This window comes from Aegilops tauschii, chromosome 2 (genome assembly GCF_002575655.3).
Source record: "Aegilops tauschii subsp. strangulata cultivar AL8/78 chromosome 2, Aet v6.0, whole genome shotgun sequence".
Classification (NCBI taxonomy): Eukaryota; Viridiplantae; Streptophyta; class Magnoliopsida; order Poales; family Poaceae; genus Aegilops; species Aegilops tauschii.
This window is the reverse complement of record NC_053036.3, coordinates 30,085,490-30,109,945: the sequence shown is the minus strand read 5'-3', so window position 1 is coordinate 30,109,945 and position 24,456 is coordinate 30,085,490. Positions and strand designations below refer to the sequence as shown.

Below are 24,456 nucleotides of genomic sequence, written 5' to 3'. Positions count from 1 at the left end.
GGCTGCGACGTGTTGATCTTACGAGGCCGGGCATGACCCAGAAAAGTGTGTCCGGCCAAATGGGATCGAGCGTGTTGGGTTATGTGGTGCACCCCTGCAGGGAAGTTTATCTATTCGAATAGCCGTGTCCCTCGGTAAAAGGACGACCCGGAGTTGTACCTTGACCTTATGACAACTAGAACTGGATACTGAATAAAATACACCCTTCCAAGTGCCAGATACAACCCGGTGATCGCTCTCTAACAGGGCGACGAGGAGGGGATCGCCGGGTAGGATTATGCTATGCGATGCTACTTGGAGGACTTCAATCTACTCTCTTCTACATGCTGCAAGATGGAGATGACCAGAAGCGTAGTTTTCGACAGGACTAGCTATCCCCCTTTTATTCTGGCATTCTGCAGTTCAGTCCACTGATATGCCCCTTTACACATATACCCATGCATATGTAGTATAGCTCCTTGCTTGTGAGTACTTTGGATGAGTACTCACGGTTGCTTCTCTCCCTCTTTCCCCCTTTCCTATCTTTCTGGTTGTCGCAACCAGATGTTGGAGTCCAGGAGCCAGACGCCACCGTCGACGACGACACCTACGACACCGGAGGTGCCTACTACTACATGCAGGCCGCTGACGTCGACCAGGAGTAGTTAGGAGGATCCCAGGCAGGAGGCCTGCGCCTCGTTCGATCTGTATCCCAGTTTGTGCTAGCCTTCTTAAGGCAAACTTGTTTAACTTATGTCTGTACTCAGATATTGTTGCTTCCGCTGACTCGTCTGTGATCGAGCACTTGTATTCGAGCCCTCGAGGCCCCTGACTTGTATCATGATGCTTGTATGACTTATTTATGTTGTAGAGTTGTGTTGTGATATCTTCCCGTGAGTCCCTGACCTTGATCGTACACATTTGCGTGCATGATTAGTGTACGGTCAAATCGGGGGCGTCACAGACGGGCTGGGGAGAGGCAGCGTCAGAATCGAAACATCCTAAATCTGTGCATAAAAAGTAAATAAGACAGGGAAATGAAAAAAGGACCAAAGCAGAGAAGTGTACTAATTACGAACCTTCGTCGAAACAAATGTTCGGGAAAGCGAGGAACCTCTTTGAAGTAGTCGTCCCACAGAAGAAGAAATCCGGCAACTCTTCCTCGATCGATTGACTGACGTCCATGCTTGGAACCGCCATGGTGTCGAGCGTTCTTCCTCTCTTACTCCGAGCACACCAACTCGCTGGATCAGCGGATCCGTGAGACCACACTGCTGGACGCTTGCCGGCTCCGCCACAAGGGCCTCACCGAGCAAAGGACGAGGCGCCGGCACTTTTATTCCATCACGACACCTCCCACACATCGACAACGCCGCCAAGAAGATCTATCCTACTATCGCTAGAGCCTATCGGAGCTAAATTCAACGGATCTCGGGTAAGGGATCTCGATCTGGTAGTCTTGGCTAGATGGTAACAAGGGCACAAGGAACACGTGGATTACGCAGGGTCATGCCCTGTCGAAGAGTTAAACCCCTATGTCCTACTACTTGTTTGTATAGCTTGTGGATGGGTACAAAGTACATGTGATCTGTCGCGCGATCATATGTGAATGAATCATGTATGGCCATGTCACCTCTATTTATATAGACCCGGGGGTACTTAGGGTTTACACATGATCGGCCGTATCAAAGAGGTAAACGTGTCGAGGACCATCTCTACACCTTGGAGAATACGTCAAGTCTTCATGTCAATCCTTCTTTTATGCTTCTGGGTCAGACGAACGAGGCCCGCTAATGATAGTTTTAGGGGGGTACTCGGCCCAACCCAAGGGATGGGCAAGTGGGCAACCGACATGCCGAGCACCCCCTAAACTGGTCTTCAAACCGAGGACACTCCTCGGCCTCTCTCGAGCTGCTATTTATCTTTAGTCTTCGATCTTGCAAACTAGTCTAAATCTTGCATATAGCTTTCTGATTTGATCTTACACTCGGACGAGAAGTTGTATATCTCGGGCATCCGAGATGTCCCACTGCCCCGTAGATTTATATAAACAAAATATTCCCTTTATCTTTTGTACAAGATTGGCCTTGAATTCGAGGGCCAGCTCCCTAGGTTGGTTACCTTATCGGCGAAGCCTACTCGGTAAGGATAAGTTTTTTGGGCCAGGTCCAACCCTGACGGCTTGACCAACCCAAAGCATCACCACCACTACCATTGTGTGTGGTCAATTAAAAGGCCATCATGACGTGAGAATGTGGCTTGAGGCCCCTGGCATTGATGGTCAAATCAAAAGAGAGCATGTGCTAGATTCCTAGCAACATTATCAACCAAACCCCTCGTTCCTCGCATGACAGGTGAGGAACTTGCGAAATTACATCCTCCATAACAAAATATAAGACGTTTCTTATATTTTGATACATAGGAAGTATATAAAAAGGGGAAATGTTATCTGACATCTGTTAGATATTTGGGCATTTCCCAGCGAATGTCCTCCCAACCATTGCACGGATCTCAACGTGGGGTTGACGACACATCATATTTGAAAAGTAGTTTGAGATTAAAGCCAGCGAACGTTTCACTTTTTTCAAAATACCTCATCTTGCTACACTGGCTAGAGGCTTGAGCATTCAGATGGGATACTTGGATTCTATTCCCATGCGCTCCTTTTTTTAGCTTTCATTTCTTTCACCAAGATGGTATCTTCTTTTACATGGCAATTTTTTCTACAAAAATTTAACACGGCAGTTTCTAGAAATTTGAAATATGGCACATGGCAATTTAGACATTTTTTCACAGATCAATTTTTTTTGTACATGGCATTTTTATAATTTAAGAGATGGCATTTTCTATATTTTATAAGATGTCATTTTAATTAAGAGATGGCATTCTTTATTATTAAGAGATGATGTTTTTATTATTAAGAGATGGCATTTTTATAAAGAGATGACATTCTTTATTATTAAGAGATGGCGTTTTTATTATTAAGAGATGGCATTTTTATATTTTAAGAGATGACAATTTTACAGCATGGCAGTTTTTAAAATTTAGAATGAAAGTTTGTAAAGTTTAACCTGTCATTTTTATATTTTAAGAGATGACATTTTTACAACATGGCAGTTTTTAAAAGTTAGAATGAAAGTTTTTAAAGTTTAACCTGTCATTTTTATATTTTAAGAGATGACATTTTTACCACATGGCAGTTTTTAAAAGTTAGAATGAAAGTTTTTAAAGTTTAACCTGGCATTTTTATATTTTAAGAGATGACATTTTTACCACATGGCAGTTTTTAAAATTTAGAATGGAAGTTCTTAAAGTTTAACCTGGCATTTTTACAGGATGGAAGTTTTTAAAATTTATCCTGGCATTTTTATAGGATGGCGGTTTTTAAAGTTTAACTTGGCATTTTTACAGGATGGTGGTTTTTAAAGTTTAACCTGGCATTTTTACAGGATGGTGGTTTTTAAAGTTTAACCTGGCATTTTTAGAGGATGGCGATTTTTAAAGTTTAGCATGAGATTTTTTTTTCTAGATCATACGATCTTATTTTTGTCATACTCATTGTAAATTTATAAATTAGATCAATGGCAGTTTTCTAAAAGTAGCATGTGTTTTGTACAAGATGGCATTTTTTTTTATCAGATACTGCTTTGTATTTTTTTTTACATACATCATGGAAAATCTTGTTTTAACATTTTCTTGTATACAAAATAAAATTGTAGTTATGCACTACCATGTGACACTGCTGCACATTAACCCATATATATACAAAAGTCAGTAGGAGTCTTTCCTACTGTCATGAGCTTTAAAACAAAATTGTAGTTGGGCCTTGAGGCTTGGGGGAACCTAAAGGCGGTCTGTCTGGGCTTCCTGGCGAAACGAAATGTTGGCTGGTCGATCGACCAGCCAGCTGGAGCCTCCCTCATGGCGATCGTCACTCGTCAGCCAGATATATAGATATTAAGATTTGTCCAAATAAAAGATGTAAAAAAGGTAAAATGAAAAAAAAAAAGCAAGCCCCCGGTGAGGATCGAACTCACGACCTTTCCCTTACGAAGGGAACGCACTACCACTATGCTACGGAGGCTTTTGTTGTGCTTTGCGTTGCAGTTCTTTACCTATTGTTCACCTTCTGCACGCCAGTATGTAAAGCAACGCGTACTGTAACCGCCAGATCCAACAACACTGTAAATGCACGGTACTACCTCTTCTTCTGCAGTTTGTGCGATGTGGGTCAACAACGACGTTTAGCCAAGCTAAACCCAAAGCAAACGAAAGTTCCAGACCAGCGGACCAGTCACAACTGTGACAGCATGAAGCACCGGCACATCTTTGGTGCTCTTCAGACATTGCAGCGTCGCAAGGGAAGAAGACCAGGAGACAACGCTATCGAGCAGATCGAGATCGTAAGCATTATTTAGTGTACCAGCCAACGGTATAGTGTGGGTCTAGTTTCAGCCATTTGACGACACTGCCTTAAAAAATTCAGACAGCTTGAAACTGCTGAGATGCACGACAGATTCAAGAAAAAGAAAAAAAGACGTCTCTCATTACGCATTCTCGATGCTTCCAGCCAATACACAATGATGAACAACATCTCCATTCCATTGGTCCAATAAATGTTATCAGACACGCTACAGCTGCCAGCCAATGTTTATGTACACACTAGATTACGAGATACCAAAAGGAGGGCCATCCTGCCAAGTGAACAGCATGCCCCTCTAGCCCGTGTGAGAAGCGAACATCCCGTCCGTCCAATGCTCAGCTACACCTAGATCTGAGACCGAGAAATCAGTAGATAATTACAACCGATGCGTCCCTCCTATTGTTATATTTGCAGATCGTCCAGCGACAGCTCCTCATTCGACATCATCTTCAGTTTCTGCAGATAACGGCACAAAGTCATGTTGGCAGGCACATAGCTAGCACGTTGGAGAGGAGAGCAGGACAAGTCCAAGGACTTACCGTAATGAATTTGGGTGGATCATCAAGGCTAGAGGAGCCAAGGATAATTTCTCTCTTCAGTTTCGATGACAGCTTGTGGACAGCACGTAACTGCAATATCCATCCATCAACGTAGAAGAAAGCGGATTGGAGAACGTGCAAAATTTATTTATATGTTAATAAAGCATGAAGCTAGGCACCATGACTGGAAATGGAGCAAGTCGACTCGAGAGGCAATATGAAAAACATACCTCGGACCGGGTAGCACCCCCAACTACAAAGATAAACAAGCGCCGACCCAACTTTCTCATATCACTTGACGCGTGCTTCAGTACAGAGTCGCTGTAAAATGATCATTGACACATTATATAAAGAAACTTCTAGCTGTAATCCAATTTATTATCAACTCTGATTTACCAGAAATGTGCAACTACCGAACACAGCTCTCAAAATCTCTTCACTGAGAAATGAACGTAAGCTGATGTATGCACTAGATTAGCATGTCAGTTAATTGCTCACAATGGAATATTGATTAATTTGCTCTCATTGCAGTAAATTGAGGCCACAGCTTTCATTATCCATGCCAAAGGTCACAGGAGAAAGTTTGCTAGAAAGCATTAAAACTTTGCAGCAAGTGCTGCAGACTGGTGCCAAAAGTTCAGTCTTCGTGCAGTCTAGTCTACTCTTGCCGATATGAACAATGATCATACTGATGTGTGTCATATAAATCAAAATTTATAGTTGGTAACAATACGCAGAACATAATTTAATCAACTAACAGATCTTGCATAATAGCCTACGCACCCACATAGCATCTGGAAAGACTATAGGAAACAGCTTACTACAGACATGTCCATAAACACCCCAAACAGAAATGCATGCTTAAAACTTGAAACAGAGGAAAGCCAATGGAATCGTTATGACCAACCTTGAATAGCCATCGTCGGAGTTGCGAGGTCTAGCCCATGTGCCACCTGTTCGTCTAGATCTCATGGATTGAGCTGGTTGATGAGCTGGGCTTGTTCGAGCCGACATGCTGCTTGAGATCCCCCGGAAGCTAGAACTAGGGTCACTCATACAATGGTACTCATCTTTCGGAAGCTCTCCTTTACTGAGTTTCTCAATCAAATCCTACAAAAAAGGCAAGAACCACATTCATGTAAATGGCAAAAAAATACAAGAGAGGAAGTTTGCACATGGACTTGGTAAAAGTAATCAGAGTGAGTGTAAATTCATATTTTTATCGATAGTAAATGTTTGTGCTGAAGTGGTACCCAAGACATACACAGTAATCAAATCAAGAAATTAGTAGGCCGGGCAAATGGATCATGGGGCCAAAGAATGGGGACAAATGAACTGAAACCAACGGACCAACCATGAGGGTTCCATATATACAGCAAACCAGTAGTTGACAAAATGAGGTGAGATGGCAGATGAATCAGAATTAATCGAGAATAATGCACAAAAGAGGAACTTGGGAACAACAAAAGAATGGTGGAGATAAATTATCTTAGAATCTCAAAGACATTTTAAATTATTGATAAATTATCTCCGTATGCAAAAAAGTTCATTTCATGAAACAGTATGAAGAATATCAATCATTTACTGCTATAATTAATCAGATAAAAAATTTATACCTCCAGGATGGGATAAAACCTGGACAACGTCCATGTTGATTCTTCCCCTATTCGTTCTTTTCTGATACCACGTTTTTTCTGAAAATTGTAGAATTGAGTGAATAACTTCTACTATAAAATTAATTATCTAAAAGCTATATGTTTGGAAGAACTAAGACACAAGTAAAATAATTCGACAGGTTACCTTACGTATTTCAAATTTCAGAGGAAAACCACCTTTTGAAGACTTTTTAGTTTCATGAGCACATATGCAGCGCATATTATTCACTGCGATCATATCATCAGCAGATAATCCGGCCAGCTGGGAAAAAAATCTCTTACTGAATTAGTTATAAAACAACAAATTGACAACTGACTGATTGAAGAATTGAAGCTACAAGTCTCTGATGCAGAAATTCTTAGAAACTGTCTACTGTACAGAAGGAACCAAATGTACAACTTTTGATAAGGTGGATTTTTACAAATGCATCATTTCAATGTAAATGCCCCCTCTGATCACAGAAAGTAGCAACTGAAGTTCTTTAAGTCTTCAGACATTAATTGGGCCATTATCTTTTCTAATCATATACTCCCCTCGGTCCGATATTAATTGACGCAGAAATGGATGTATCTAGTACTGAAATACGTCTAGATACATCTATTTCCGCGCCAATTAATATGGGATGGAGGGAGTATTTGTGAAAAGCTATAGATATAAGATTTGCAGGCCTTTTCGCACATAGATCTACTTCATGAGTGGCCATTCAACATATTTGTCAATGCACAGCAGCCAATTGTTCATACTATTTTACAGTTGTTGTTAGCCCAGGGCTCACTTGTCAAACTCAAATTAGATGTATTTTACAAATGAATGGGCTAACTTTCCCAATATATAACTGAAGTTACCTGCATCAGCTTTGCTCCCTTCTCACTCTGGATCTTCTCTGGATTAATTGCAGCATAAATCATTAGTAAACGCAGCTTGTTTTCACGACTTATATCCTGGATTAGGTCCTCAAACATATCAGTATGATATCTAGACAGTATTAGAACTAGCATTTTGTTGGTTGTAGTCCAATTAATAATTACCTGATGTGTCCTAAAGAAATCGATTACTTCTTTCGAGCCAGCATCACCAAACACGAGATCTTGCTCGAGCTGGCCAACATCTTTCAAATGCTCTTCTTTGATTATGTCAAAGAGCTTTTCTGCAATCTGTAGCAAAATGAGTAACCAAAAGTAAAGTATACTCCTTGGTATGTCAAAACAGCTGATATTCGGGAAGCCAGTTCAAATTCTTCAGTTCCTATCCTAGTCCCAATTTCCAAGATCTAACCAGAGTGCTAGCATGAGGCAATGCTAGGAAAGGTAACACCAGGTGGAGTGTATGCTGGTAAATGGAAACAGCGCAAGCAGAAATGGGATTAGTGGACTTGCACTGATATGGTGGTTAGTCTAGGCCCATGGCAGACACTTCCAACTCGTCACACCATCTCCGTTGTAATGTTTAAGATTTGCCAGGTACACACATTTGTTTTTTGATATACAAGTTGATGAAAAGTCAAGTCCGTCTTAATTTCAAGATAAATCGTGTATTCTAATTTGTGGTAAATATTGCCTTCTCAGCATGTGCATGTAAAAAAAATCAAGTGACAATTTGGTGATCTTAGAAGTGTAGGTAATACAACAATAGGTGATTAGTTTCAAGTTTATGCAGCACACACTGGCACTAGAAAACAAAACTACAAACCTCGACATGGAGGGAAAGCTTATCAATTTGATCAGTGTATTGTGGAAGAGCTTGGACCATTTTTTGCAATTCTTTTGTTGATAACTCTCCATTGGTCCTGCAAATCAAGCAGGAGCATTAACATTACAACAAGAAAAAAATCTTACTAAATGCGAGAATCAATTCAATATAGAACAAAATTTTAATGCCTATTTCAAATGCATCATGGTAACTCAGTAAGTATATCCTAGAAACCACACACTTCAAATGTTTTGGCTGTCATTATGAATTGCATAAACCTGACTAATTAACAAACCAAATAGGAAAAATGACAAGTATAGGTTGGTGAACAAATTTCGCTTGCAGAGAACACATCACTATCTAAACCAGTTCGATTTTGCATTTCTGCACCATTCAATTCTCTTCCAAGATGCAACGTTTGCTAGTATGTTATAACCTTACTAAAGTTCACTGTTATAACTGCATAGTGCATACTCCCTTAGGCCTTGTTCGTTTAATCCTCCTTCCAAGGGGATTGGAGTGGATTGGAGAGGATTCTGGCTTGTAGGGGATCTAATCCCCCTCAAACCCTGCCATTCCCCTTCAAAAACCACCTCAACCGAACAAGGCCTTAAGCTAATTGCCAGTAATAACCCCAACTTGCAATAGTTGCTGTGTAGAACTAACCTTGCTTGGTGTAGTTGAGCTGCTTTATTTTTAGATATAAAATCTCTCATCTTCTCATGCAGTCTTAAATTAGCCTGCAATATTGATGTCATAATGCAATTACTGAAACATACAACAACGTTTAAAGATAACAGTGGCAACAATCTTACATCCGCTACATGTACATCACGAAGCTCAAACCATATGGGATCATGATCTTCCAATAAAACCTCTTTTTTCTCAGTGCCTGATCCACTCGTGTTTGGCACCTGTTGTTTCCAATTCATGTGTAGGAACATGATATCAGGGGTACAACAGAACTGAAAAATGGGTCGACACTGAACTGTATTAAAATGATTTTGATATGCTCACCTCTTGCACATATTTGTTACCATCCATGGACAGTAGATCATGACACATGGCATCATAAGTCCATTCATGAATAACAGGGGCGATCTGTAAACATCATGAAAACATGAAACATCGTAAGGAGTAAGCCAGCATTTCACTTTCAAACCAGTGACAAACATCTCAAACATATAAAAAGATCTCATACCTGGTCTATTGAACGATCTACAATAAGTAATTCACATGTTTCTGTCTGAGGAAATTCAGGTATTATTGATTTATATCTCGCCAGGCAATTCCACACAGAAGCTGCCAACTTTGTGGGGACTAAATCTCGTAGAGTTGTCAAAGTAGAAGCATCAATTGTCCTAGCGACACGATAGTGCACACGAGGAAATTCCTAAGAATATTGGAAACATTCAGCGTTGGTCTTAATGGAAAATATGGGAAAAGGCAGATGAAGTAACAATTAAGCAATAACAATGAAGTAAAGTGGCAATGATTCACACGATAATCGCTCCAAATTAATTTTCATGATTGGCAATAACCATCTCATCCACAAAAAACATCTTCTGTTGTGTACGAAGACCATGACATTTGGATACATGTTCAAATTGCTCATATGCTCAGACTTGCCACACGCAAGCCCTCAACCACCATATTTTGTCCTCATTAATCAAAATCACATTCTCTGTAATGCCTGAATTCATCACCCCCCATCCCCTACCCCAAGTGTACAAGGGTATAAAGACTTTGCAAATAGCATAAAATGGAAAGGTACCTTCATTGATGCAAATACAGTAGCAATGCGAGTGGCCATTGTGTTAATGCATGAATTATAGTTCATTGAGCCTTCTGCATTTTCTGTGAAAAGCTCTTCTAGAGCCTTGTCATGGTCAGTTACAAAGCCCTGCGCACAGCAATGGATTCATCGAAATCAAACAAATAATAAAGTAAATAAACAAGTACTCCCTCCGTCCCAAATTGTAAGACCATTTTTGACACTATGATAGTGTCAATAATGATCTTATATTTTGGGACGGAGGGAGTAGATATGTTTTAATTCATCTGCGGTCATACATGAATAAGTATTAATCTGAACCAGCAATCTTGAAAGGTTAAGTAGCCCGATTACCTGGCTATCAATAGCGAAGTATTCCAGATTCATCTGCGACATAAGCAAAAAGTGAATTTGCATGCTTGCGAGTGAGAGAGGGGGCAGTTAAACAGACCTCACTGAGTGCACCAACGCGTGCTAAAACACTTGAATCTTTTCTTATATGAGCCACCCATTCTTTCTGTATGGGAGAACTGAAAAATATATAGGCTCTGCAGTAGGCACAACATTGTATCAATAACTAAAGTAACAGAACAAATGTCAAGTAAATACATGCACAGATCACATACTTCTTGTACAATGGACGCTTCCCTGACATGTTGGACATAAATATGTCAATACTGCATTATGACACAACGAACGGTTAGAGAAACTGGAAGTGCAAAAAAAAAAAATTCAACATCACCAGCAAAAAAATAACTGCACCTACCACAACATTTAATTGCCTTGGGGACTAAAAGACTTGAGTGCAACAAAATCAAAAGATACTCTTTCTCAGCACGGCTTAAAGGATAAAAACTACAGCATGCACCAGTTCATGCAGTGCATGACTCGGCTACAGGGGGGTTATTTTCAGAGGCAGAGGAGCTTGAATTGGAGGTGGCAAAGGAGAAGTCAAGCAGCAGTGAGGGGAACCTCGCCTGGTCACCATCTTGCTAAACGCTTCTGTCCTAACTCCTATGCAAGCCAGGCGGGTTCACGGACAATACCACAATACAAGCTTAGTGTTAATTTCATGGCCAGTGATGAACTAATTGGCGAGTTTCGCGAGATAAGTGTGCCGCCACAACCAGCTACTCTAATGTGCCTTGGCAGCGACTCTTACCACCTATCAGCACCTTTGACCGTGACCACCCAGCTCAGCAATTTCCCCCGACTCATAGTGTCGATCCTTAGCATCTAGATGGTCGCTTAGGATCCCTGATCTCTCTTCCACAGCAAGAAGAAGGCTTGCAAACAGCTAGTTGATGGCAAACGACGTACCCATGGTCCTCACACCCAGACCAAAGCATGGATGCATGTGCTCTTCGCCATAAGTACTATATAAGTCCTAGAACTAGACCACTGGATATCTTTGCCACCACGTATTGAATCAAAAGCTGGTAGGCTCAACTAGTGGCACATTGACACTTTAAGTACAAGGATGGCAAGGTAGCAGTCAAAACAATATTTCACAAGTGAGGCAGTATCATACAGATCCATGGGCATGAAGCCTACCAAGTAGTTGAGTAAATCTGGCAGTGATCACAAATTTTGAGAGGTTACTGCATAGGGAAAAGTACTAACAGTGACAACATACAGCCATGTCAAAGAGGATATGTTGCTAACATAGCTTACTTTTGTTTCGTAGGTTGCATGAAATAAATTGCATCCATTGATGGTAACGGCTGCCTCCGTTTGTATAGGTCCTCAACCACTGCAAAAGAATTGGCAATGTGGAGCTTTTATGCATAGACAATAATCCATGGAGGATTCCATGGCACCCTACAACTTTGGAAAGCTAAATGCTAAATACGTTCGAAGGAAATACTTTAACAGCTCAACAGAAAGCTGGTTAAAGTTCTCCAGAATTAGGAACACTGACAGTGTTAAAATACTTTTGTAGCACAATTAAAGAACTATGCAGCCTTTTTTAGACATGATGCAATATTTAATTAATGCTAGTAGAAATCCTAGTGGCCTCATTTAATACATTAAAGGGGCTCTACATTGACATGAAAAAAATATTTAGACCGCATCACCAACTGGGATCAGTTAAAATATTTGCAGAAAAGTTGCATTCTTATCATGACTCTGAGGTGGCATATTGTAACAGAACTCCTTCAGTGGAACCACATAGTATAAGCCAGAATAAATGCCTCATGTTACAGCAATGTATCTACTGCAGTACAGGGATTTACTTGATTTTTTCATATGCCTAAGTGAATACTTTTTGAACGCACTAAGAGGATCAAATGGACAAATCAAATATTTCTATCCTTTCTTCTAATACAAATGGCATGCATTTTGTCGAGTGTTGAAGAAAAAAATGTCCAGGTTCAGAACATGACAACAGCCTACTTACATGAAACCCCTTGGTCTGTTATATCTCCCATCTTGCACGAAGATGACATTATCTTGACAGTAAGTTTATCCATGATAAGAACCTAGTCAAAACACAATTTTATGCATGTCACTTTTCTTTGCAAGGTGGTAGAACATGACAATATCAAAATCCTGAAAATCATCCAAACCAAAAGGATACCTTCCATGTGGATCCTTTGTTCTGCCTAGTTGATCTTAACATTTCATTTAACAAACCTACATAGGTGCAACAAGAATGAACAAATAAATGGTAAATCTGGAACTTGTTGGAATATGCCAGTAAGAAAAAAAAAAACATGATAAATTTACAGTTAGACAGAGTCTGCCCTATTCAAGTATAACCAAAATTCTTAGCACAAATAACTACTATAATGGAAGAAACAAAATAAATTCATTCAAGTGAAACATAAGTACAAGAGAATCACGTATATCATTTTACATTCACAGCCAATGCGCATCTCTTGAAGCCGCGCCATTAAGAAAGTATACTAGCACAATGCACCAGTATTGCCTGGTATGAATCAGTTACTGATGACTCTGCTGGCCAATTCATTCCCGCAAAACCACCCAACCACCAAATCTCTCTGCCGGGCACAACCATGGATTGCCGATTCCCAGCCCACCCCAAATCGATGATTTAACAGCCAGTCTACTTCATGGCCTGCTGAAGCGTGCTAATACTATAGCCCCACGTGTGTCGGCCTGTTGCCGATTTTCCCATGAGCCAGACTCAAATGGAACCAAGTAAGGCAGAGAATGCGTTCACCACCATGCCAGATTGCTAATCTAAAACAACAGGATGCTCTGACCAAAGTGGGCGTTCCAGCACGGTTAACTCCATGTGGAGTGTAATGAAATGCAGGCCTCCGCAAGCAGCAATCTCGTAACAGGCTACTAAAATGGGCAATGGCGTCGATAATACAATGGTACTCTGCCTGCAGAAGCAAGCTGAAGTGCTGAAGATGGGTTCATTAGATTACATGTTTTGGTTTAAAACAGAAACCTCCCCAAGTAGTAGTGGCTTCCGATTTTGACACCATCCACTCGCGCACGCACGCACGCTCAGTTTCTCCGGTCTGAAAATTCCCCTTGCCCCCAAAATCAGGGGACGGGTGGGGTGAGGCACCACGAGAAATCCAACAGCACGGCAAATCAGAAACTAGGCATTATCGTTAGTTCAGCACGAGTAATCGCGCACCCAAACGCACGGCAAATCAGAGCAAGCATTGCGCAGCAGCATGGACCAATCAGCCGCACCCGTCCCCTCCCTCCCCTCCAGTTCAGACGCCGTTTCCCCACAACCGGGACAGACAGAGCAGGGGAGGGGGATGGAGCGGGAATGGGAAGCGCGGCGCGGGGGAAGGGCAGGGGGGAGGCACTCACGGTCCCGGGTGATCTCGCGGAAGCTGCCGCCGGCGGGGCCGCCGCCGCGCGAGGAGGAGTCGGAGTCCGTCGACATGGCCGCCGCGCGCCGCGCTAGCTAGGGTTGGTGCGGGCGGGCGACCGGGAGGGCTTGCGGGACGGAGTGCGCTGCGCGTGCGGGCTTGCGGGGAGGGGAGGGGAGCGAAGGAAAGGCAGCGGGGAGAAAGGCAATGAAAGAGAAGGAATCTGCTGCGCGGCGAGGCTCGGTTGCTTGCCACCGCCGCGGGGTCGGACGGGGAACGGGGTTAGTAGTACTGGTCTGGTCTGGTGTGACCAATGGGGACGGGAGGAGGCGTGGGGTTTAAGCTCGCCCGGTCTATGGCGCGTGGGCCTGGCCGGGTCCAGGGTCGATTGGGCGCGTCTGGGTGTGACTATTAGGCGGTGAAGAAAGGTAAGAGAGCGGACGAGAAGGTTCCACGGGTGGAGAAGAGAAGAAGAAGGAAGCGGATGCGTGGGCCGACTGATGGGGTTTCTTCCTTGGTGGAGAAGCATGGATGCAGCCTCTTTTTCTTCTTCCGGACTGCGTGCGTGATCGACGGAAGCTCACGGAGGGGAGGAAGTTTCGCCGGAAGGCAGGAAATTTCATTTCTGGTCGGCCCAAGGTTCCGTGCAACGACATTCGGACCTCCACCGCCCACCCGCCGTCCGGCAAAACTAGCAGCGATCCGCCTCAATCAAGTCTCGCCCGTGCAAACCTGCAATCTCGAATCCAACCGATCCCTGATTGATGCGCCTCATAAATGTTGACCCTCTACACAAAAAACGCATACGTACGATTATACAATGAGTGTGAAAAAGCCGATCATGTCTTTTTTTTTGCGACGGAATTTAACTTTTTTTAATCAAGCATTTGGAAAAAATAATGTTAAACAACTATTCCAAAAAATAATCAAGCATTTATAAATGTTATAAATGCGTACAGAGAAACAATCGATCATGTATTAAATTTTTTCGTGACCAATCATTTGGAAAAAAAATGTTAACCGACTATTTGAAAAATGTCGATCAATCTTCTTGAACAAATGTTAAATGTGTATAGAAAGACAGCTGACCACGTATTCGGAAAAAATGTTAATCTTGCGTTCGGAAAAAATGTTGATCAAACGTTTGAAAAATGTTAAATGCATATAGAAAAAATGCTGACCTTGTCTTAAAAAAAGTTAGTCCTCTACTTGAAAAATGTTGATCAAGCATTTTTTTAATTTTAAATGTGTATAGAAAAAATGCTGACCATGTATTCAAAAAAAAGCAATCTTGTATTTGAGAAATGGTAATCAAGCTTTTGAAAATTGTTAAAAATGTGTGTATACAAAACAAATGTTGACCATGTATGAAAAAAGGTAAACTTGTATTTAAAAAATGTTAGATGTGTATTAAAACATATATTCCCTCGGTCCCAAAAGAAGTGACGCAACTTTATATTAGTACAAAGTTGAGTCACTTATTTTGGGACAGGGGGTATTAGATATATACCAAGACTGTACAATGTGTATAGAACAAAAGTAGAAATCCAAAAATATAATATTACAGAAAATGTTAATAGTGTATTTAAAAATATTAAATATGCTTATATACATATAAAAAATATTGTTGATGTATACGGAAAATGTTAAATGTGTTTTGAAACACAAGAAAAACTGAAAAAACAAGAAAAAAGAAAACAAAGAAAACCGAGGAAGAAACAAAAAAATAGAAGAAAAGAAAAAACCCAGTGAAAACCAAAGAAGAAAACGCAAAAAACCATATAACCCGTGAAAAAACAAAGAAAACTGATAAGAACCATTAAAAATGAAGACCATGAAAACATAAAGAAAGGAAAAAATAATGAAAACGGATAAGGAAATGAAGAAACCAGTGAACACAAAATAACGAAGAAAACCACGAAGAAACAAGAAAATGAGAAAAGAAACAAGAAAAAACAAAGAAACGATTGGAGCGAAAAAACAGTGAAACGATCACGTTCAAACCAGCAAAGGTTGCACAAAATACAAAGAAAACGGGGCGACCCAGTCTCGCGGGAGAGAGCTATTCCCTCCAGGCGAAAGTAGCTTCTACCTAGCGTAAAGTAAGATATAGCTCACGAGGAGCTCCTATTCGCCGCTCGCTGCGGCAAACAGGCACGGTTTCGCAAAGGTGGGTGTCCAACTGGGCCGGCCCATGAATATACGAACCAAAACGCGCTGTAGCTAAAAAAAACCCCGCCATCCCCTAGGAATTTGAAACCAGGACCTCATGCTATACCTTATGTGGTACTACCAATAGAGCTAGCAGCCGTTACTCATTCTATAGCAGCGCCAAGCTTAAAGAATCCAACCAGCAGCGGAGACCCAAATTAAATATTGAATTTCAAAAGAATTTTTTATTGAAAAAAACGAAGAGATCTCTGAAACACAAACAAATTGCTAATTTGCAAACAAAATTTTAGAACTGAAATATTTTGAAAATTCCAAGACAGAATTTGAAAATGCGAACATATTTTGAAAATGTGAATACAAGAACATTTTTTGAAATTTGAAATTTCTAAACTCCTGAAAAAATGAAAACATGCACATTTTTGAAAATTGAGAACAATTTTTGAAAACGAGAACATGTTTTGAACTGCCCAAACATTTTTTGAAATTTGTGAACAAAAATTTGAACTTGAACAATTTCGAGTCCTGAAAAATGAAAACATGCACATTTTTTTAAATTTGCAAACAATTGTTTTAAAACGTGAACATCTTTTGATACATGAACAATTTTTAAAAAATGAACATTTTCTGAATTTCTGACCAAAATTTGAACTCAGGAACAGTTTTCAAAAATTGAACATTTTTTAATTTTGGATTAGTTTTGAAAAATGTGAAAAAAATGAATAAATAAAAAAATAGAAAAAATAAAAAACATGAAAATGACAAAAAAAGGAAAAAACAAAGAAAAAGAGAAATTAAAAAGGAAATCGGTAAAATAAAATAAATCGGTTCCCAAAACCGGATGATATTGTACAGGAACTGCGTACGCAAATTGGGCCGGCCTATCGCCTCGCTCGGTCGCTTCGCCTGTGCGTAGCGCCGGCAGTTTGACGTAGCGCGCGTCAAATTGGGAATTCGATAGCTCCCGCGCCAAACAAAGTCCAAGGGAATTCTCAGCAGTAGCACCTACATGGGCTCGCTCCAGACATGAAGATGCGGCACACCGCTGCATATTAAACTGGCCAGGCCGGATGAGTTTTTTTTTTAGCAAACTAGTCTAGCTTTTGGTTGCTAAAAAAAAAACTTGTCTAGCTTTTGTATAAGATCCCACGGCCATCATGAGCATCCCATTATGCAATAGTAATGGTGAGGATTTTTTGGGCTTGGAACTTTGAAAAGAAAGGCAATTTTTTTAGTTAAATCTGCATATAGCTCTGCTAGTTCCTCATCAACCAAGGCCCAAACTCACATGGACATGGAACATTCAATCAAAGAATGGCGCCAAGAATCGACAACTCCACACAATTGGCATCATCAGAGACACACATCTTCCTTTGGTGACGAATATCCTCCCTCGGCAGGGAATGTTTTGCAAGCCTCCAAAGAAAAGTACATAACTTGGCAGGGACATCCACACTCCCGCTACTAGAAAAAGGCCTACTAGTGGCGCACCAGTTTTGCCTACTAATGGCGCACTACTGGTGCGCCACTAGTACCACGCCACTAGTATTTTTTATAATGGCGCACCACTGGTGCGCCATTAGTATCTGGTATACTAATGGCGCGGTGCGCCATTAGTATAGGCTACTGGTGCACCATTAGTATAGGCCACGGTGCGCCATTAGTATTTTTGAATTTTGAAGGCGGAAAAATAGTAGTGGCGCACCGTCTAACCCCCACCGTGCGCCATTAGTATTTTTGAATTTTGAATTTGGATCTGGATCGCGATTTTTTTGCCCATTTTTTGCTCGTTTTTTTGCACGATATTTTTTCAAATTTTGTTCTCGTTTTTGGATCTTGTACGTTTTTTTGCCGTGTTCTTTTGCCGGAGAGGAGTTCGCCGGAGAGGAGGGCCGAGGCCACCGGAGAGGAGGAGGAGGAGGTCACCGGAGAGGCGCTCGCCTACATCGCCGGAGAGGAGGATGAGGTCGCCGGAGAGGAGTTCACCGGAGCATCGGAGAAAAAGAAGGAGAAACCATGAGGGGAGGGGAGGAGAGGAGGGAGGAGGAGCTCACCGGAGAGGAGGTAGGAGAAACCGTGAGGGGAGGGGAGGAGAGGAGGGAGGAGGAGGTCGCCGGAGAGGAGGAGGTCGCCGAAGAAGAGGAGGAGGGTAGTATGGTGGAGGAGAGAAGGGGAGATGGAGTGGAGGAGAGGAGGAGATGGAGTGGAGGAGAGATGGAGTGAAGGAGAAGAATGAAGAGGTAAGGAGGAGAGGACCACGCCCAGCCATATATACGTCATAGTAATGGCGCACCGTGGGCAGGTGCGCCATTACTAACTTTTTTTTTTAATTTTGAAGGCGGGAAGATAGTAATGGCGCACCATGGGCAGGTGCGCCATTAGTAAGTTTGAATTTTTTTGAATTTTTTTCCCTCTCCAGATCTTAAAAGCCCCGTATCTTTTTTTCTGTTAGGTTTTTGAGGATTTTGAAAATGTTTAACGGGGTTCCCCCAGTTAAATTCGGATGTAACTTTTCGAGTAGATGATTTTTCATATAAAAAACTTTTTCATCCGAGTTCGTATGCAAAAGTTATGCCCATTTTACAAATTCTCGAGAGATTTTGCAAAAAAGTCGAAAATTCATGTTTGTAAATTTTGCTAACAACAAGACCACATATCAAATGGGAATCTTATTTTCTTTTATGTTTTTGACATGTTTGGGCCAAACTACTAATGGCGCACCGTGGGTGTGGTGCGCCATTACTAGTTTAACTAGTAATGGCGCACTATCCCCTGGTGCGCCATTAGTAGTTTTGAAAATAAAAAAAAATAAAAAATACTTTACTAATGTACAGTGCGCCATTACTGTCCATATTGGCTATAGCTGTTTTTGTAGTAGTGTCCATAAATCAAGTCCATGCTTTGGCCTCAACTCCTGTATCACTAGGTCACGAACGACCGTCCAACTAATCCTCGCACCTCTTTTTTGTGGAGATAAACATCCACATGATGGACACCATGGAGCCGAGTGCAAAACAATGGTTGTTTACCATGATTGAGGGTGTGTTTGGTTTGAGCCCCAAGTAGCCCCACCAAAATATTGGTATGACCAAAGCAGGGGCATGACCAAAATTTTGGTAAGGTGGTGGTGTTTGGTTTATAGCCATTGTACATGCCAAATTTTTGGCAAAGTTGCTGGACTTCCGTTTGGTTTGGAGCCAACTGAGTTTGCCTATGTCAACATTTATTGGGTTAGTGTTTGGTTTGATTCTAGTTTACTTTCAATGATATAAGCTGCTAAAAGAGTGAGACGCATAAAGGACTATGGGCCTTTCCGCAAAAAAAAAACGAAGGGATTATAAGGTAAAGTTCACGGCATTGAAAACACAATTAGGAAGCAAATCGCTGCAATTATTATTAGGGCTGCCTTGGATTACGGAGGCAGTACCAGCATGCATGGGGTGCGTGGAGCGAGTCTCACGCAGAAAAAAGGCTGCAGTTAATTAGAAAGGCAAACAGCCAATTTAATCAGGTAGATTTGCGATAGTGCGTGAAGCTTTAGAGTCAGTTAGCGTTTATTTGGCCGGATAATCTGCCTGTCATTCCAAGTCCAACACAGCGTATTCACGTATGGAATAGCAGGCGCCAAAATTTTGGCCCCAGTTCAAACGTTAGCCAAATCATACGGGCACGCCAATATTTTGGTATGGTCATGGTTGGCTGTAAACCAAACACACCCTGAATCTATAAACACATGGCTGCTTGATCAAACTAGTGGTGACCCTTTGGGCAATTTGGACTGCCTCCGTAATGGGGAGTCTGGTGCATCTGCGGTGGTTGTAGGTCATACGGGCATGTTCATGGGATCCTCAGTTATTGTCTTCTCCAACATTAACGACCCAGCAAGCCTCAAGGCCTTGCATGCCGAGAAGCTCAAGCTCTGGCTCACGACCTACTACCACATAAGGTTATTATTTCATCTGACTGTAAAACGATGGTAGAAGAAATTAAGAACGAAACTAGTAGCAGGTATGGTGCTATAGTTAAGGAGATGAGGGCAACTGAACTTCTGCCTGACAGCTGCGAGGTTATTTTTGAAGGTCGCGAGAACAACTCGAATGCTCATAGTTTGGCTAAGTACTCAGTTTTACTTGATCAGGGTCGCCATTTGTGGCTTGGTGCTCCGCATGACCCATTTTGTATTTCAATGAACATTATCGAGCAATAAAGCTTAGCCTTTCCTACAAACAAAAGAGTCTAGCTTTCGCTAAATAAAAACCAAACTACTATGAGGATCCCATGAGCAATAAAACTAAATAAAAAAAAAGCTCTTTAGAGCATCTCCAACAGGCGCCCAAAAAATGCCTCGCACGCTAAAAACCATCGTTTTTTGTGCGCCAGAGACAAAAAACAACGCTCTAGCGAACGCTGTAAAATAGAGCGCGCACACAAAACTTTAGCGCACGGGTGTGCGCGCGGGCTGCTGGGCTGCAAATTTGAGGCGCTGGATTGTGCACGGGGTTGGCTGCAAGTGGGGCCGTCGGATTGGGCGCCGTGTTTTTGTACATATGAAAAACCTCTTCGTCGCTCTCGTTTGCAAAAAGACTATTTTAGCGCTGTAAAAGAATTACACCACGCCGAGGCGAAGCGCGTGTGTTGGAGATTTGGAATCAGACTGCAAATACTTCACGCTCACTGGTTAGAGCATCTCCAATAGCGGCGGCAAAAACCCCGCGCGCGCGGTAAACTGCCATTTTAGCGCGCGCGACTTTTTGCGCGCTCCAGCGGAGGCGGGAAACTAGGGCGCGCGGGAAACGATTGCGCGTGCGGGGAAAAAAGCGGGAGGTCGCGCGCTAGATTTGGCGACCCACTTCCGGCGCGCCTATAAATTGCTGCGCCCGCCACGCGGCCTCCCATCACTATCCACATTGCCACGCGCTCTCTCCGCGCTTCCTGTGCTTCTTCTGCCGCTTCCTCGCCCCGCCACCAACGTCCTTTTTATATTAGTTCGGAGTGCATATGTTGTTTGTGCGAGAGCGTGCGTGCAGTATTTTTGCAGCGCCTGTTGGAGCTACTCACCGCGCGCTAAGTTTACAGCGGCCGCTGGAGCCAGCGCTCCGCGCCGTGTAAAAACAGACGTTCGACGCGCTGCAAACACTTTTTAAACGTGCCGCGCGTTGGGCGGCTGTTGAAGATGCTCTTAACAATTCGGAAGTTCATGCAAAGATGCAACGCATGAAGATTCAAAAGAACTTTATTCTCTCGAGGCACGTATTTTGTATACCACTCACGTGTACTTCCCAAAGTTACACCTTGACAATAACGAACGCGATACTTCCTTCGTCCGGAAATACTTGTCGGAGGAATGAATGTATTTAGACATATTTTAGTTCTAGATATATCCATTTTTATTCATTTCTGCGACAAGTATTTCCGGACGGAGGGAGTATAAATTTAGCACAGCACATCACATCACGTTATGAGTCTGTTTGTTTGAACGTGGCCACATTGTGTCGGCAAAGCTGTTGTTGCGCAGAGGGAGGAAGCTGCAGCGACGGAGATTAATTGATCGTTCGACGAGCGGAAGCGAGGAAAGAAAATGGAGTACAAGAGAAACCAAATGATAGAGCGTGTCTACATGTCGAGGGCGGCCAGCTCCCGTAGGAACGCCTCGGCGTGCTCCGGCGTGACGCAGCGGGACAAGACGTTGACGCCGTCCTCCCCCTTGCATGGCGGGCACACCACGCAGAAGAACCCCACCGCCTTCTCCGGCTGCCACATCACCCTCGCCGGCTTCCCGCGCCCCAAGTCCGTCGCCTCCAGCCCAAGCTTCTGCCAGCTGGAGACGGCGATCGCGTGGTACCTCGGGGACGACATGAGCCTGCCCAGGTCGTTCCCTGAGGCGACGCCGGCGTCCATCAGCAGATCCAGTATGTCCGCGTGGCCCTTTATGAGCTTCACCAGGTCCCTGATCTCGGCGCCCGCCACCGCGCCGCTCGTCGCCAGGACCAGCTGGCTGCCGAAGCAGTTGCCGTAGTAGCCGCTCTCGGCGCCGACCTTCTCGCGCATGTTTTTCGGGAAGAAGAGCATCGCGGGGTCGGCGGCGCCGGAGCCGGAGAAGATCGCGCGGGTGCGGCTCCGCCAGAGCGCCGCGGCCACGACCTCGAACGTCGTGCAGTCGCCGCCGCACTCGGCCTTGACGCGGCTGATCAGGCCGGAGGGGATCGTGACGTCCAGGCTCGCCAGCTCCTCCGTTAGGACCTGCATCTGGGACCTCAGCGCGGCGACCACGGGCGTCGGGATGGGCGGGATGGTGGCGCCCGACCTGACGGGGGCGACGGACGGCGCCCCCATCCCGCGGGCCAGCTCGCCCACGGCCTGCAGGAACTGCGCGATCCCGGCGCCGTCGGCCATGACGTGGTTCCACGTCACCCCGACGACGAACCCGCCGCAGGTGAACTCCGTGACCTGCATCAGCAGCAAGGCGTCGCTGAGGCGACACAGCTCTCCAGGGTAACGAACGGTGAGCTCCCTGAGGAGCCCCATCGACGGCGCCGTCATGGCTTGCTCCAGGGCACAGCTAGCCGACGCGGCCACGAAAGGCACGCCCTCGCCGGTGCAGGAGATGTTGAGGTACACGTCGTCGTCGGCTCCGGCGACGAGCCGGCCGGCCATCGGGTAGTAGGGCACCAGTGCCCGCGACAGGGCCTTCTTGATGGTCTCGGCGGGGTCGTCGATCGGCTCGTCGAAGACGAGGAGAAGCGCCATCGGAATAGGAATCTGAACCTTGTCGAAGGAGGAGAGACTGATGGTGCCGGTTGGCGTCCCCGGCTCCGACGGGCCGACGACCACCACCGGCGACTTTGTCACTACAGCGTCACTCATCATGCAATGACGACGATCTCTCGGATCAATTCGATGCTCCTAACACCCGGCTGGCCTGGCTGTTTATATAGACACACAGAGCTTAAGCTTCGGTTGTGATCCAGCTGCATCTTGGTTGGCGATTGAGTTGAAATCCAGCTCATCATTTTTATGCAGTCGACCAGGATAATCTTTTTTTAGATGGAAGTTGACTCGGATATTCAAATCAAGATTTTGTACAGGCTGCCTATACATTATTTGCTAAATAAATTGGGGGCGTGGGACGTGTATGATATAATTAATCCAACGACGATCTTCGGTTGAAGATTTTGCCACAAGTTGGCATGTTCACTTGTCTCTTCTCTTTTTTTCTTCAAATTTCATCCATCGTTATATCAGGCTGATACAATCGCACCTGAAGCATCTCCAATAGAACATGTAAATTTGGACATGTAAATGTAGGTGTTGTATAATTCACATCACTCAAAAGTGGGTTTTACATCTTTGAAAAAGACCCAAATCCGATAGATAATGTAAAACGATGATGTAAATGGACAACTCCAATAGGCGATGTAAACCGGAGATGCAAAAACGGCCGGCCGCCGCACGGCCGCCGTAGCTGTTGTTCAGCTGCTGTACAGCCGCACAAATTCGAATAAAACATCCGATAATCAAATTAAAAATTACACATGCCCACAATATCAAATTATTACATAGTTCATCAAATCCACAAATGCATCACACATACAACATAGTTTTGCACAATACACAAACAAATAAATGAAACTAGGCGGCTGACCAAGGCCCGGGCTGCCGCGTGGTGACCTCCCATGCCGGCGTGTATTTCGGCCAGGAGCTGTTGCCCCTCCTCTTCGGATATGCACCTTTGAAGGACCCCTGTAGTGCTTCTTTTATAAAGCTCTCCCTCGTGCACCTTGTAAGCTTTAGAGCACCAGATTATGCGTCGGGCCTCTGTTTGGTCATCGGGAAGCTCTTGTCGCAGGAGGTAAGCGAGTAAGGGTTCGGCCCATGAGGCGATGACGGCCATGATTACGTGGGCCGAAGGTGTTTTCTCGAGTGTGGAGCCGCCAATGATGTGGTCGTCGGGCTCGATTTCTCGCGGTACGATTTGGGTGTGCTCATTGACTGTTGTGCCAGTGGCCTCGTCGTGCCATGTTACGGATGGCTTAAAGAGCCTTTCCAGAAATGTGTTTTTAGGAACAGGGTCGCGCTTGGCGCCCGTGCGGGCAAGGATATCCGCTGCTTGATCACTGTCTCTAGCGACATAATGGAATCCGAGTCCTTCAGATCGGGTTGACATCCTTAGGACGACGTTTCTATATGCCGCCATTTTGTGGTCTTTGGCGTTGAATTCACCATTGACCGAAGAGATGGCGAGATTGGTACGGATGGAGTTTCTGTTGCCTCGGATCTGGCTAGTAGATAGGTAGGGTTTTAGTCCTCGCAGGGGTGGCGCTTGGACGGATGGCGCCACTTCTTCTTCGAGTCAGTCTTCCGGGCTCTGATACTCCGCAAGTTCGTCCGTTGGGACGGATTAGACGAAGCTCCGGCGTAGAT

General features: G+C 43.8%; 2 protein-coding genes and 1 non-coding gene across 4 annotated transcripts; all 3 read right to left on the bottom strand.

Annotated features, from left to right (window-relative positions):
• Positions 1-3,991: 3,991 nt before the first annotated feature.
• On the bottom strand, positions 3,992-4,063 carry TRNAT-CGU (transfer RNA threonine (anticodon CGU)). Its single transcript has one exon. It is a non-coding gene; the product is annotated as a tRNA-Thr (tRNA).
• Positions 4,064-4,496: 433 nt separating this feature from the next.
• On the bottom strand, positions 4,497-14,382 carry LOC109767625 (probable protein transport Sec1a). 2 transcript variants are annotated; one of them, XM_020326368.4, is made up of 21 exons: positions 13,865-14,382; positions 12,642-12,697; positions 12,462-12,543; positions 11,735-11,813; positions 10,687-10,737; positions 10,512-10,608; positions 10,415-10,447; positions 10,061-10,189; positions 9,488-9,679; positions 9,304-9,387; positions 9,102-9,200; positions 8,953-9,026; positions 8,287-8,383; positions 7,626-7,751; positions 7,443-7,538; positions 6,742-6,858; positions 6,558-6,635; positions 5,849-6,051; positions 5,172-5,262; positions 4,942-5,031; positions 4,497-4,858 (listed from the first exon to the last, which is right to left on the bottom strand). In XM_020326368.4, the coding sequence occupies exons 1-21, from the start codon at positions 13,938-13,940 to the stop codon at positions 4,805-4,807; spliced, it is 2,004 nt and encodes a 667-aa protein (XP_020181957.1). In that variant the 5' UTR covers positions 13,941-14,382; the 3' UTR covers positions 4,497-4,804. The 2 variants fall into 2 exon arrangements, with proteins under 2 accessions (XP_020181957.1, XP_020181956.1); XM_020326367.4 differs by having other exon boundaries at positions 8,953-9,200; positions 13,865-14,180.
• Positions 14,383-21,463: 7,081 nt separating this feature from the next.
• On the bottom strand, positions 21,464-23,002 carry LOC120974883 (acyl transferase 15-like). Its single transcript, XM_040401435.3, has one exon. It carries the CDS (start codon positions 22,900-22,902, stop codon positions 21,649-21,651), a length of 1,254 nt encoding a protein of 417 aa, XP_040257369.1. The 5' UTR covers positions 22,903-23,002; the 3' UTR covers positions 21,464-21,648.
• Between the last annotated feature and the right edge of the window lie 1,454 nt (positions 23,003-24,456).

Bases quoted from the DNA above. Each gene is read 5' to 3' on its own strand.
- LOC109767625 (XM_020326367.4), bottom strand. From the start codon at position 13,940: ATGTCGACGGACTCCGACTCCTCCTCGCGCGGCGGCGGCCCCGCCGGC. The intron at 10,738-11,734 runs GTAAGCTATGTT...GTCATAATGCAG, and splicing joins ATGCAACCTACGAAACAAAA to TATTGACATATTTATGTCCA. The intron at 10,190-10,414 runs GTAATCGGGCTA...TGCTGTGCGCAG, and splicing joins ACTTCGCTATTGATAGCCAG to GGCTTTGTAACTGACCATGA.
- LOC120974883 (XM_040401435.3), bottom strand. From the start codon at position 22,902: ATGATGAGTGACGCTGTAGTGACAAAGTCGCCGGTGGTGGTCGTCGGC.